This window comes from Tympanuchus pallidicinctus, unplaced genomic scaffold (assembly GCF_026119805.1).
Source record: "Tympanuchus pallidicinctus isolate F22 unplaced genomic scaffold, pur_lepc_1.0 scaffold8, whole genome shotgun sequence".
Lineage (NCBI taxonomy): Eukaryota > Metazoa > Chordata > Aves > Galliformes > Phasianidae > Tympanuchus > Tympanuchus pallidicinctus.
The window spans coordinates 49,022,955-49,036,154 of record NW_026294802.1 but is presented as its reverse complement, the minus strand read 5'-3'; the positions used below and the strand labels follow the sequence as shown (position 1 = coordinate 49,036,154).

Below are 13,200 nucleotides of genomic sequence, written 5' to 3'. Positions count from 1 at the left end.
ATGTGTTGTGCTTTTTCTCCTCGCTCTTCTAGTGTCAGTCCTTTCGGGCCATTTGCCTCCTGGAGACTTAGGCAAACAGAGCAGGGAGGGCAGCACTCGTGGGCTGGCAGTACTGGGGGTCCCCACGGAGTGCTGTGGAACATGTGGCACTCTGGTGACCACCTGGCACAGTTCAGGGCACCCGAGCTGCTCTGCTGCTCATGCCTGAGGTCCCTCCAGCCCCATGCATGGATGTGTATGAACTTTGACACAAAGTAGAGCTGCTCTCCACCTAAAACAGGCAAGGCGATGTCTCGGGTCGTGGTTCTCATCCATTGAACCTCATGAGGCTTGACAAAGCCAAGTGCAGGGTATTGTGCTTGAGTTGGTGTAATCCCAGGTATATGTATGCACTGAGAGAAGAACTCACTGAGAGCAGCCCCACGGAGAAGGGTTTGGTGTATAAAAGCTGGGCATGAGCCAGCCATGAAGATGGTTGGAGGTTGGAGCACCTCTGTTACGCAGACAGACTGAGAGCTGGGGGTGTTCAGCCTGGAGAAGGCTCTGGGCAGACCTCACTGCAGCCTTATAAGCAAGAGAGAGGGTGACTTTTTACATGGGCAGATAATGATGGGACAAAAGAGGGAATGGATTTAAAGGAAAAAGATCAGATTTAGGTCAGATGTGAGCAGGAAATTCCTTACCTAGAGGTCAGTGAGGCACTGCTGCCTAGAGATGTGTGAGTGCCCATCCCTGGAGGTGCCCAAGGCCATTAGATGGGGCCCTGGGCAGCCTGAGCTGTGAGGTCCCTTGCAACCCAACCATTCTGTGGTTCTGTGATTCTTGCCATGAGACAGAGCCAGTGATGGAAGCCAGGTGTGCCCTGGGGACTCCTCTGCCCCTATTTCTGGTTCTTCCCTCCAGGAAGGCACACCTGATCCTGCGGAGGCTGGAGAAAGTCAGCAGTCACTGCTCAACGCTGCTCCGCAGCTCCTACATCCAGAGCCGCACCGAGACCATGCCCTACCTGTTCTGCCGCAGCGAGGAGGTCCGGCCTCCTGGCATGGTGTGGTACAGCATCCTAAAGGACACCAAAGTCACGTGTGAGGAGAAGATGGTCTCCATGCTGCGCAACACCTACGGGGAGTCCAAGGGGCGGTGAGGGACGGTGCCGGCCTGGAGCTGTGGGAGGCAGAGGGACTCCGAGGAGTCGAGGACTCGTGATGTGCTGAGTGCTGCTGGGGTTCGGGGACGGGAGGTGTTCGGAGGGGTGAAAGGGGGCAGCGAGGCCAAGCAGGACTTTCTCACATCAATGGCAGAGAAACGCGAAATCTGCAAGTTGGACTTTAATTTCCTTTCCTTTCGTTTTTTAATTTTTTTCCAGAGGAAACAAACAAACAAACAAACAAAAAAAAAACACAACAAAAAACAACCAACCAACCAACCAACAAAAACCCAACACCTGATTTGACTCAGCGCAAAAGTCTCTCCTTTTTAATCTTTTCTTACTGAATTTCCTGGACTACACACTCCGAAACGCTGGGAGGAGGCGATACCCACTGGAGGCGAGAGCCTGAGCAGGGGAACTTCTGGGCCTGGGGATCCCCTGCCCACCCGGAGCTGTGGGGCCAGGAATTTGGTGCCACGTTGGCCGAGGACGCCAGGAGCATCCCAGCTGTGAGCACGTGGCCCAGAGGTGGATGCCAGGCAGGTGCCAGGACGTTGCGGACACGCTGGGGGTTTTTTACCACTCCAAGGTAGCAGAATGGCTCCGTGCCTTCGTTCGCAAGGCTCCCGGCAGCTCGTTCTGTGCATTAAAGGTTCATATTAAGTCCATCTCCGTGCTTCCTTTGGTGTTTCTTCCTGATGCTGTCTCGCCGCTGCTTCAGCTGAGAGGAGAGGACTTCCCCAATGGCCAACCCCAAGGACCAGAGACCGGCGCTGACCCCGAGAGCAGGCGCTGGGAGAGGAGGGGAAAGTGCAGCCTCTGTGTAGGGTCCTGGCCCTGCCCAGCACCCATCGCAGCCCCTCTGGGAGCTTCAGATATGTGGGAAAGCCCAAGAAGGAAGCCAGGGGCTAAAAAGACATGGAGAATCTGGTTTCTTTTACTGTCAGATGTGGGTTAGGCTGGCCCAGGATCTGTGTGGGTAATGGATTTTTCAGTCTGGTCGCCAAACCAATGAGTGCAGGAGGGTGAGAGGAAAAAAAAACAACAAAAATCAAAGCAGCCCAAAGCTATTGCTTTTTCTTTCTTAAAGCAAAACAACAAACCTGGAGGGGGGCTGGAGGGGGAGGAAACACTGTGGGCTGAATGAATCAGTTCAGTCAGCCCAAAGCAAACAGTTCTGTTTGTTTTTTTTCCAGGTTATTTAACCCTTTAAAGTAAAGAAAACAAGAAGGAGGTGAGTTTCAAAATGGATGTGTTTTGAAACCAAACAAAGATGCAGGATTTGATGTGGAGGAAGTTCAGCCAGGCTTATCCTTCTTGAGATAAACCTCTTTGCCTGCTTTGGCTAATTGTGGTTGTGTCTCCCACATTGCTCCTGTTTTTCCCTTTTTCCTTTTGTCCTGTCTCTTCGTTTGTCTTGACCCACGTGGACGCTGCAGGCTGGGGAGCCCTCCAGCACCTGGTCAGTGTCCTGCTGGAGCACACGGGGGAGCCTTTGGAACAAGAGCACCACAGGTTGTTTGGGAGCTCTTTTTTTTAAAGCTAAAATCTCTTCTCCTGATTTGGTGTTCCTGGGGATGGAGGGGACAACCTCAGCTTCCTGCAGCCCAATGCACACTTTGCATTTCCTTGCCTGGGTCTGATGAGCCCCAGTGCATCTCAGTGCTATCCTGCAAGTGCAACTGTTGGCCTCATCCAGAGTCAGCTCCCAAATCTTGCACCTCTGGAAGCGGGCAGCTCTGCTCGAGGTGTTGCAGCATTATTTGCTCAGCTTGGCTATTGTGCGAAGCAAAACAAAGCAAAAACCCTCAGACTGCGAATGTGCTGATGGTCCCAGCCTGATGGACCTGAGTGACACTGCTGGCATTTTCTGCGATGCCAATGACACGGCAGGTGGGGATGTGGTGGTGGTTACAGGACTAGCGCTATTATGGGATGCCTGACTGCCACGAGTGCAGTGTTGTAGGAACTGGGAATGGAGACCACACGCCAAAGCCCACTCATATCCTTGGTGATGCTGGTGGCAGCACGGGGGGAATGCAGCAGGCGGATGTGCTGGGGCAGAGTGGCAGAGAGCATTTGGCAGCCGTTCAGCTGTCGAGGAGCACACAGAGCTCTCATCTCAGTTCCAGCCCCAGGCAGACTGTGGCCACGGATGCTGCCCGGCGCGGCCGACCCAAGCCAAACAAACCCGAGGAATTCGTCGAGGTTACACATGCTTGGGCTCGCGGCTGAATGGAAGGTTCTGTGTTTTCTAAGTGGAAATTTTGGAGAATGTAACCATCAGGCTTTCAAGATAAATAGTTGCAGTCACAGCCCAGCAATGCTGGCCCATGGGCTCGCGCTCTGCCGCATGCGTGCCCGCATGCAGTGTGCACTGCAGCCATCCCCATCCTCCTGGGTACATTGGTGGGAAGGAGCAGCACGAGGGGCTTCGTCTGCAGGCATTGCTCTCCCTGCATCTTCCATGTGCTCTCACTCCTGTCACACCACTCCAGCCCTGTTTTTTCCTTTACTTTTTTTTCATGAACACCTGTAGTCTAACAAAGGGCTGTGGGCTCCAGCTGAGATGGGAAGCTTGCATGCTTCTTAAAAATAAATGTACAACTGGGAGGCTGGGGGTAGCTTCCATAAGGTAAGCTGGTAGATCTTTGTAGAAAGGGGGTGAGAGTGGCTGCTGGCACCAGTTCTATTTTCACTTTAAGTAAAATGACCAGAAGGCTGCGGATAGCAGTTGTCAAGACTTGGTATCTACAAAAAAACCCAACCCAACAACAACAAAAAAACCACAACTATTTTGTGCAAGCTTCTAACCACGGATGGTCCTCACTAGGCCTGAGTCGCCCGGAAGATCATCAAGACCTTCAGAACTATTTGCATACATTACTGCCCCTCCTGAGCGTAATGTTTTTAGGATCCTTTGGCTGCGTTTTATCAGCAAACTTTTGGGCCAGGGAGTGAGTGGAAGAGGCATGGGAACAGCTCACCTCCCTTCACTGTGCCTTAGGCCATGGCACCCGAGGAGGTGCACTGGGCAGCACAGGGAGCACACACATAGGCACCATCTGCTAACGGGCACAGCTGGATGCTCATCTTCAGGTGCCTTCAGTACATGGGAAAGGTGAGCAGCTTTCCTTACACTCCAGTTTCTGGAAGCCTTTCTTGAAGTCTCTACATCCTTTTGTCCACATTGCTTCATGTTGCCAACAGCTGCGTTTTCCCATTCCTACAGTTCCCAGCGCCACACTTGGTGGAGGAGCTGTGGCTTTCAGCCAGGTGACGACTCGGATGTATGAACCAGGAGCAGCTTCCCTGCTGTCGCATGCAGCGAACGCAGTCAGCTCCCTTGGTTTATGGCAGCCCACAGGACCCACAGCGGGTGACACGAGTGTCTGCAGCCACACAGTGCTTGGTGGCACAGGCTGGCTGGCATTGCAGCTTGGGGCTGATCAGAAAGTGACATCCCTTGCTTTCCCTCCGCCACTTTTAACATCAGCTGGTGGCCCACTCTTTGAGCAGTGCCTTCAGCCCTCTCTCAATGCAGGTATTGATGTATGTTTTCCCTTCCCCCACTCTTTAGCAATTGATTTCCAGACAGACACATGAACTGGCCATAGGAATGGTTGTTTTGGCCGCACACTGCAATTGATTGTGCTCGTGTGGTTGTGCACATGCGAGGAATGGAGATGAGCATCGCTCAGCGGCTGCAGCACAGCCCAGCAGGAGCTGCCTCTGTAGGTTGCTCCTGTCTTAAAGCCTGTATTAATGCTTAATAGATCCTTCAATGCACAGTTAATTGATTTATGTATTGCTATAGACACAAACCGTTTAATACACCGTTTACAGACCTTTTTAGCTACGGTGTGTTCTATTGACAGGGCCGTTCAACGTGCTTATACTCCATTAATAATGCATTGGCCACTGACAGGGATGCTATAGAGGCACCATGCGCTGTCACTCTCTCTCCCCACTCGATATATTGCAGTAGATTTTGACAGCTGAAATGCAAAACATCTTTTTTAGTGACTCACTTATGTCAGTGTAAAAAAAAAAAAATTAATTTATTGCTGCCCTTCAGTTTATTGCCCCCAAGCGCCCCATAGACTGCGGTGTGGAATTCATTTGTTGTTCAGTCCACAGCCTCTTTACACACGACAGTCAGTATTAATGCCACATTTCTAAAAGCGGGCAAAGTGTTGCTTTTCAGTAGTGCACATACATCAGGATGGCAGACAGAGCTGTCTGCCATTATAGTCCAACAGCAACAAAAGCAAAAGGACCTGCAAGTGGTGCAGCACAGCCATCATCAAGGCTCTTACCCACATGCTCCAGGTTCTCTCCAGCCTCCCTGTCCTGTCTGGGCTTCCCTGGGGAGTTAAATCATTGATGAGGGTGAGAGTTAACTGGGTTAACAGTGACCCTCTTCAGGATCAATAGGGAGTCAATAACTGTCAGGGCTGAATGGCACCTATCCTGACAGCGTGCACAGGCCCAGTTTGGAGGCGTCGATGCTGAATCAATTCACATTGTAAATGCTGAGTCGATACGCATTTCCCAGCTACAGCAGCACAGACATCCCTCCCCTGCCTGCTGCAGCAGCTCCAAGCTGGGAGGTGGGCTGAGGTCTGCACCACGGGGTCCTGCTGCGGGATGGGCATGGATCTGAGCCTCATCCATCACTCTGCTGAGCAAAATGATGTTAAATGGGACACAGAGCCTCATTCCACAGTGCCCACAGGGTTCTGCATCTGGCACACTCAGCCCCGGGGTGCATGCAGATGGCTTCCAGCCTTCCTCCCCGCTTAGGTCACACTCCTGAGTCACGGCGAGTTCCTGTTGGGACTCATCTGCTGGATGACAGTGCTGTGCAGCTGATGGAGAAGGTAAGCAGCAGAGGGCAAGGGGAGAGCACGGCGTCCTGAGGTGTGCTGGGTGGCAGACAGGTCACGGCAGTGCCAAGCTGCAGCCTGGCACAGCCCCAGGTTGTCACTGAGGCCAAAGCCCCTCACACGGAGCGCAGTCTGCAAGCCTTCACATGTGAGCGCTCTTTTCCAAGTGATGAGGGCACTATTTAGGCACACTTACGGGCTTGAATGTTTCTCTAAAGGTTTGAGACAAAGTGGAATTCTTCAGGGCAGACCCCATTGCCTCAGGGTCTGACGACGGAACCAGACCCATTGGGTGGCAGGGAACCACACCACACCCCGGGGGGGCTGCCTCCCTCCACCAGCCCTGCCAGAGCACTGTGAGTGCTGCAGACCCTGCCTGAAACTGAGGCAGGGGAGCACGTGGCAGGGCAGCCCGTACAGCTGTGCATGCAGATGTGGGACCACGCTCACCCTCCCACACCCAGCGATGCTCGGGGCCAGCTCGACCGAAAGCAAAGACGTGGCAAAAGCAAGCAGTCCAGTTCAGAACTCTTTAATACAAGCTTATATTGTTTGTGTTTCTGATTCTCTGTTCTCCCAGCATCTGGGGACATTAACCCTCATATGTGTGTGAGCATGTGTATGAAGATATATACAAAATCACACAGTTAAATATTTAAGCATACAAGGTATTATATATTTATATAATATAGAACTTTAGGGTATAGGAATCAACAATGGCAAAATATTTCTGATGAGTCTGACAAAACTTTTCTTTTTTTGAGTGAAACATGACCTGTTCTTGAAAGACCAGAGGAAGTTGTTGTTTATTAAAAGAAAGAGAAAAACCTGTATAAAGAAATTCTGTGAAAATGACTTCAAAAAAAAACCTCATGAACCAAAAAAAGGACAACTGTTAAAAACTGTATTGAAAAAAAAATAAAATAAATTAGATGAACAACTGTGTAAATATAAATTAAAAAAGATGACAATCTTAATAAATAAGCTTTACTATTTACATCTTTATATATTGCTTGGAGACTTAAATTAGATCCGTTAAAAACAAACGAACGCAAAATAAAACCCAAAATCGGAGCAGCAAACGTACAGGCGTGAGGTACAGAATTAAGGGTTGAACTGTATTTTGCTTGGTTCTTTTTTTTTCTTTTTTCTTTTTTTTTTTCTTTTCTCTTTTATACAGTAGACCAGTAGAATTCTTGTGAAAATAGATCCTCAGCACTTCATTGGAGTATTGGTTGACGTCGCTTCCAAAAGGTGCCAAGAAAGATTCCATAATAATAATAATAACCATAATAATCATAATAATTATAACAATAATAAAAAGATACAATATGATACATAAATATGGAAGAGCAGTTGGTAATATGAATACATTTTTCTCTAGACGAGATCACAGTTTTATTTGTAAATATTACACTGATATATATATATAATATTACACATATAATATTATATATATATCATATATATTTATATATATATATTTATATATATAGTACGGCTCAATCCTGCTCCCAGTGAAGTCAACAACAACAACAACAACAACAACAAAAACCCCTGTTGACTTGGTGGAAGCAAAATTCAGCCTATCATCTGCAGACAGGTACGTAATTACAGAGGCCGTACAATGCAAGTTCCACAATGGTTCCAATTCCCTCTTTAATTGCTGGTGAAATGTTTCATTAAAGCCCTCGTTCTTCACACTCAGAAGATGGAAACTGGTGGCTGAATTGTGGCCTCACCAAACGAATGAAAAAAACAAAAGACCAACCCAAGCCAGAATGGGAACCAAAGACAAATTGGACTCATAGCTCTGCATCTCGACCTCACAGGACTAACAACACCGAGTAGCACCAAGATCCTCGTCCGTCACGTGAAGCCAACGCAAGTCTTGGTTCTGGCCTCAGAGGAAGCGATTATTATTCTTAGTGAATCTTGGATGTGTAGATCAGGTGAAAAGGGGAAAAAATCCGCTTGCAAAACTAAAAGTGAAACAAAACCTCAGGCCCTGCTCTGCTCCTGCTGACACGACCTTCCGACACTGGTTCCCCAGGTGGCAAGAACAGCCCAATACAAACTCCGATCGCCCAAATGAGCCATAGCTCCAAGAAAAAACATTTGGGCCACCTGGGCCTGCTGGAGCCTTGGTTACCAGAGCTTCAGTCATGTTCCCATTGACCTCGGTGGTCAGCAACTTCCAGAGGCAAGAGGACTGGTCCCTGGCCTTCAAGGTGCACAACACACAAGGCCAGCTGCCCGCTCAAGGGAGATGGCCGCAGCTGGAGGATGGGATGGCACAGAACAAACGTGGAGGACATCACCTTCACTGCACCACTGAGACTTACATGGGACCACTGAGATCACAACCGTGACGGTATGGAAACGGTGTCTAGGCTGGGCAGAAGGTCTCCTCCCAGGGACACCAACACACCCACCGAGTGTCACTGAGGCATCATGGATTGAGCAGGGGAGGTCAAGATGAGGCCAAAGAGGTGGCGATTTCCATGGCATCCAAAAAAATTAAAAGGACAAATCTCCAGCTCTAAATACCCTTGGGCATCCCAGCCTCACCTGACCTCACCGTAACACCTCCTGTTTTCTAGCTTGGCCTCAATTGGGATTGACGGGGCAGAGGTGCAGAAAGGGGACATCAGCGCGCCGCTAATGGGATCACCTCTCTCCTCCCACTCATTCCCAACCTCTTGCGACTCCTCGGGATTCAGACTGAGCAGTGCTTCTGAGTGCAGTAATTAGAGCACACTGAAATACTGGTTACATGTCTGTGTACAGTTGGTTAATGTAAAAATGAGCACAAATACTCACTTAAAAACAAAACGAAACAAAAATAATCTGGAAAAAAAAAACAAAAACAAAACAAAACTCCCCCCTCCCCCCAGACAACAATATACCAGGGGAAAAAAATACCTCAGTCTTAGTTCCTGGACTTATCACAAAGCACAAGGAAAACAAAACCAGACAATGTTATAAAACCTCACAGTACTTCTAGGGAAATCTACACTTAAGTATCTACCTCTACTCAGCTGGCAGAATCAGTGTTTTCCTTTCAAACTCACAAAAATAGGCTTTGCTCTTCTCTCTTCTTGGATTTGGATTATGTGGGTTTTCTTTTCTCCTATTTTTTTTTTTTTTTTCCCACTTGAATCCTTTGTAGCAAGAAACTTTTGTTGGCTATTGGCTTTCTTTTTCTCTTTTTTTCTTTTTTTTTTTTTCTTTTTTTCTTTTTTTTCTTTTTTGTTTTTCTTAAACACAGGTGAAACCTAGAACAAACCGACAGTTACAACCAAGTGAAACCGAAACCGGAAGGGAGGTAGCTGGAACCCGACTCCAAGAGTCCTCTGGTGCCATCCTCCTTTCTCAGCCTGGGAGGGGACAGCAGGAGATGCAAGAAAAGCGGGATGACACCAGCTCAGCCCATCTGCGAGAGGGTGGGGAGGGAGTGGGGTAGCAGCTGATAGGAGTTTTCCACCCCATCCCGCACCATTCACTGCTTTCTGCTCCAGCTTGCCCTCCGTCTGGCCTTGGAGACCACTGGTGGCCCTTTGAGTGCAGCCTTGGCTCACAGTCTGTGACAGAGATGCTCTTGGCACCGATGTGACCTGGACTTCATAAGCAGCTAAATTTCATCAGCATGAGCACCTTCTCCTATTCCCCCAATTTTCTTGTTCAGTTTCACCCCGCGTCCCTCTCGTCTCGCACTGGATGTCCATCACCATCATGAAGGCTCATTCCCCAGGACTCTACCAGGCAGTCAAGGTCCTTACAGCAGTAGATGCTGCAAGGCCATCCAGTTGGTCAGGTATTCAGATCCCACGAGTCCCCTCTCCTTGTTCCCCTTAAAGCAATCTGATCTCCTTGAAAAATCAAAACGTAGCGTTCGTAACATGAGTTAATGTGACTCAGAGCAGCATCTCTGCTCGCGGTGCTCTCAGCCCCTCTGGAGGAGATGGACAGTGCCAAAAATGGAAAAAAAATATATATCAAATAGCAGCATGGAAAGCCTCCGTGCGGGGAAGGGACCTGGTCGTCCCCAGACTGCCGAGAGCAGAGGCTGGCCCTGGCAGGACAGAGTCACTCAGAAGGCCTTGAGCCACAGCAGCAAGTGGCAATAACGCTAACACAGACCTGTCTCTCTTGGGCAATTCCTAGGTGGGAAAAGCAGATGGAAAATCTCCTCCATGCTGAGCTGCAGAACTGATACAGGAGTTTTGTAAACTGGTCTGCCATCAGGATGCATGCAGGGCCTGAAGTGGGGATTCCTACAGGGGTGAAATCGGGGTGGTGTGGATGGAAGAGTTTCTGCCAGGACGCCTCAGGTGCTGATGTGCTGGCAGCCTGAAAGGGTTTGGAGGTGCTGTGCTCCTCCAATAGGCTGGATGGCACGTGAACCAATTACCAGCAGAAAGGAGGATGAACGACTGAGAAGGAAGCAACCTTCTCCCAATTACTTATTTCCATTGTTAATTAGGTGGCAAGAAGAGTAAGTGGAAGTTTGCCCAGGGGCCATTTTCTGCTAATGCTCTCTACACTGGCAGCCATTCAGCTTTGCTCCATAGAAGGAGCCCTGATCCCACTGCATCACCCTTCCCCCATAGCCCTACACGGTGGGTACAGAGCCATCCACATGGCTCCCACGGCCAGGCCCTCTCCAAGAGCTTCCCAACAGACAGCTCCTCACCTTCTTATGCTCATCTGCTCTCCAGGCCTCCAGATTTTAGGTTGTGAGATTATTCTCTGGATTATTCCCATAGAGATGACCCCAATGGTGGGTGCCTGGCTCTATGCACCTACAACTGTCAATTTTCCATTTCTAGTTTTCCTATCTATCTTTACATCCATCTCCACGAGCAAAATGATGCCCCTTAACATTTCTGCCTTGCTGTAGTGCCTGAATATTCAAAAAGGCAGGAGAAGGAAAATATCTTTCCAACTTGTCTTTTCCCAGTAGATTGTACAAAGCAGGAGAGTCCCAAGGAACAGGAAGAATTAACATTTGGGAAGATGCTCTTTCAGATGTGTGCTCCTTGCAGCAGGAACCCAAAGCAGCAGGAGACAAGTCCAGGCCACGCTGAAGACATCTCTAGGCTTTATGTGGGATGGTTTTAACAGCAGCAATAGCACTAAGATACTCTGGGCATCTCAGTGACTCAATGTGATGATGAACCCTACGATAAAATGAGCCCCACAAGAGTCTGGCACAACGTGAGCTCCTCTGGGCTGAAACAGGAGGATGGAGCTATATGAAAGGGAATTATGAGAGCTGCTGCAGCTAATGCCCTTCCTGCTGGAAGATTACAAGCAGCTACGCTCCCGGTCTTTCAAAGATATCTGACCTACAAGCCTGGATGCTTAATACTGACAAATATGACCAAAATTTTAATACTGTCTCCCCACAGTACATACTTCCTCCTCTTCCCCTCTCCTAGGAAAACAAGAGCGTGAAGCAGTTGTTAAATATACACAGCCATAAGAGTGGGATGGAGGAGGTTTAGAGAACCCCTTGGGTGGGCAGAGACCAAAAAGCAGATTCCTTTGGCTGGCTGGTGTCCTGTTTTCTTGCCCCAATGCTGAGGAAGAGACCAGAGGGTTTGAAAGGCAGGTTATAGGTAAGCTTTAAGGCAGACTGTTTGGTTGCATGGGGTTGTTTTCACCCTGTCCTGACACAGTAAGGAAACTAGTTGTATGGGACATAGCAGCAGCAGTAGCAGCAGCAGACATGCTCAAATGACAAGTGCGGGGGCGAGTTACCCTCTCTGCTCCTCAGAAGCAATCATCCACATTCCTCAATGCCAGTCCTGACTCCCCACTCCCTGGCTCCACAGTGGGACCACTTGCCCACCTCTGCAGAGAAACATCCCAGCAGCCCTCTGCCTTCTGGCCGGGCGACAAGGGGGCTTTTTGTTTGCTTTTTGAGGGTAGGGGGGAGAAGGAGGAGCTGTACAGAAAGGTCACTGCAGGCTGCTGAGCTCTCTGGCTGGAAGTAGCATTCTTGTGAGGAGCAGATGAGTCCCAAGTCTCGAGCCGACTGGGCACCTGGCAAGTCACTTGCCAAGAGGCACAGCCCTGCAGAGACCCCACCCCAGCATCAGTGCCCCGAGCATGAGATACCTTGGCATTCAGCATCAGAAAAGGCTCAGCCCGGAGTCCTCCAAGAGCACAGCCTCTTCCATGAATGGTCTGAGTTGTGAGTGCTGGAGAGGGGAAAGTGTTTCTGCGTTGATCATAATCTCTCACTCTTTCTCTCTTTCTCTACTTATTTCTATAAATACGTGTACATAAATAGCTTGTTTCTCGCCTTAAATCTAGATATGAACTGTTCAAATTAGGTGGGCATAACATGCTGTTTTGATACATGAATGTCTTCTCAACTTGACTCTTGGTTGTTTCTTGTCATCGCTATTTAAGATATAGTTAATACATAAACCCCTACTTTGAGTTCTCCTTGGACAAAAATTAAAGGCAGACTGGTTGAATTCTAAGGGTCTCTGGTGCAGAAATGCCATCCAGTTGAGCAGCTAAATGTTAAAAATGATACCAAAAGGGATGTGGTGTCTTTCCTAGCCTGCCTTGAGCAGTGTGGTCCTCCTTTCCACGTCGCTCGGCGTTACCCAAGACTGAAGCCACGGAGATCTTTCTGATTGTGCTCTTGGGCGTTGGGGTCCCGGCAAGCACACTCTCCTTGTAGGTCACAGGACATTGGGAAGGGAGTAACCTGGGGAAGGAAACACAGGCATGTGAAGGAATCGTAGAATCACAGAACAGCCTGGGCTGAAAAGGACCGTAATGATCACCTAGTGCAGCACTGTGGAGAACAAACGAGACCTCTGGAGTGATATCTTCAGAGATCAGCTGGAGTCTGCAACTGCATTATTTTCTACAGTGATTTATTTCAGTGGCACACTGAGGCCTCAGATGAGCCACTTGTCCCTATGCGAGGCTGTGAAATGGATAAAGAAGAGCCTGCTCAGCTCATGCAGTTGCTGGTCAGCAGATCCTCCTTTAACTGCTCGGTCAGGCATGTGGACACAGCCGTCCAAGGAGAAATGTACTGCTCAAGCAACCCTGGGGCTTTTAGTCACCAAAATGCTGGAATGCATTATGCTGCCAGCCTCTTCTGAAGGGCTATCCTTCCCCCAAAGCTTGCAG

General features: G+C 49.1%; 2 protein-coding genes across 3 annotated transcripts in view; one reads left to right on the top strand and one right to left on the bottom strand.

The window, feature by feature from the left end:
- ASTN2 (astrotactin 2) overlaps positions 1 to 1,815 on the top strand; it is a 257,628-nt gene extending 255,813 nt beyond the window's left edge. For both annotated transcript variants that reach the window (XM_052669629.1, XM_052669630.1), the window contains exon 23: positions 904 to 1,815. In XM_052669629.1, the coding sequence (XP_052525589.1) occupies positions 904 to 1,141 (238 nt within the window). In that variant the 3' untranslated portion in view covers positions 1,142 to 1,815. The remainder of the gene's footprint in view (positions 1 to 903) is intronic.
- Positions 1,816 to 7,167: 5,352 nt separating this feature from the next.
- PAPPA (pappalysin 1) overlaps positions 7,168 to 13,200 on the bottom strand; it is a 172,590-nt gene continuing 166,557 nt past the window's right edge. Inside the window, exon 22 of the mRNA XM_052669628.1 lies at positions 7,168 to 12,766. Within this exon, the coding sequence (XP_052525588.1) occupies positions 12,659 to 12,766 (108 nt within the window). The 3' untranslated portion in view covers positions 7,168 to 12,658. The remainder of the gene's footprint in view (positions 12,767 to 13,200) is intronic.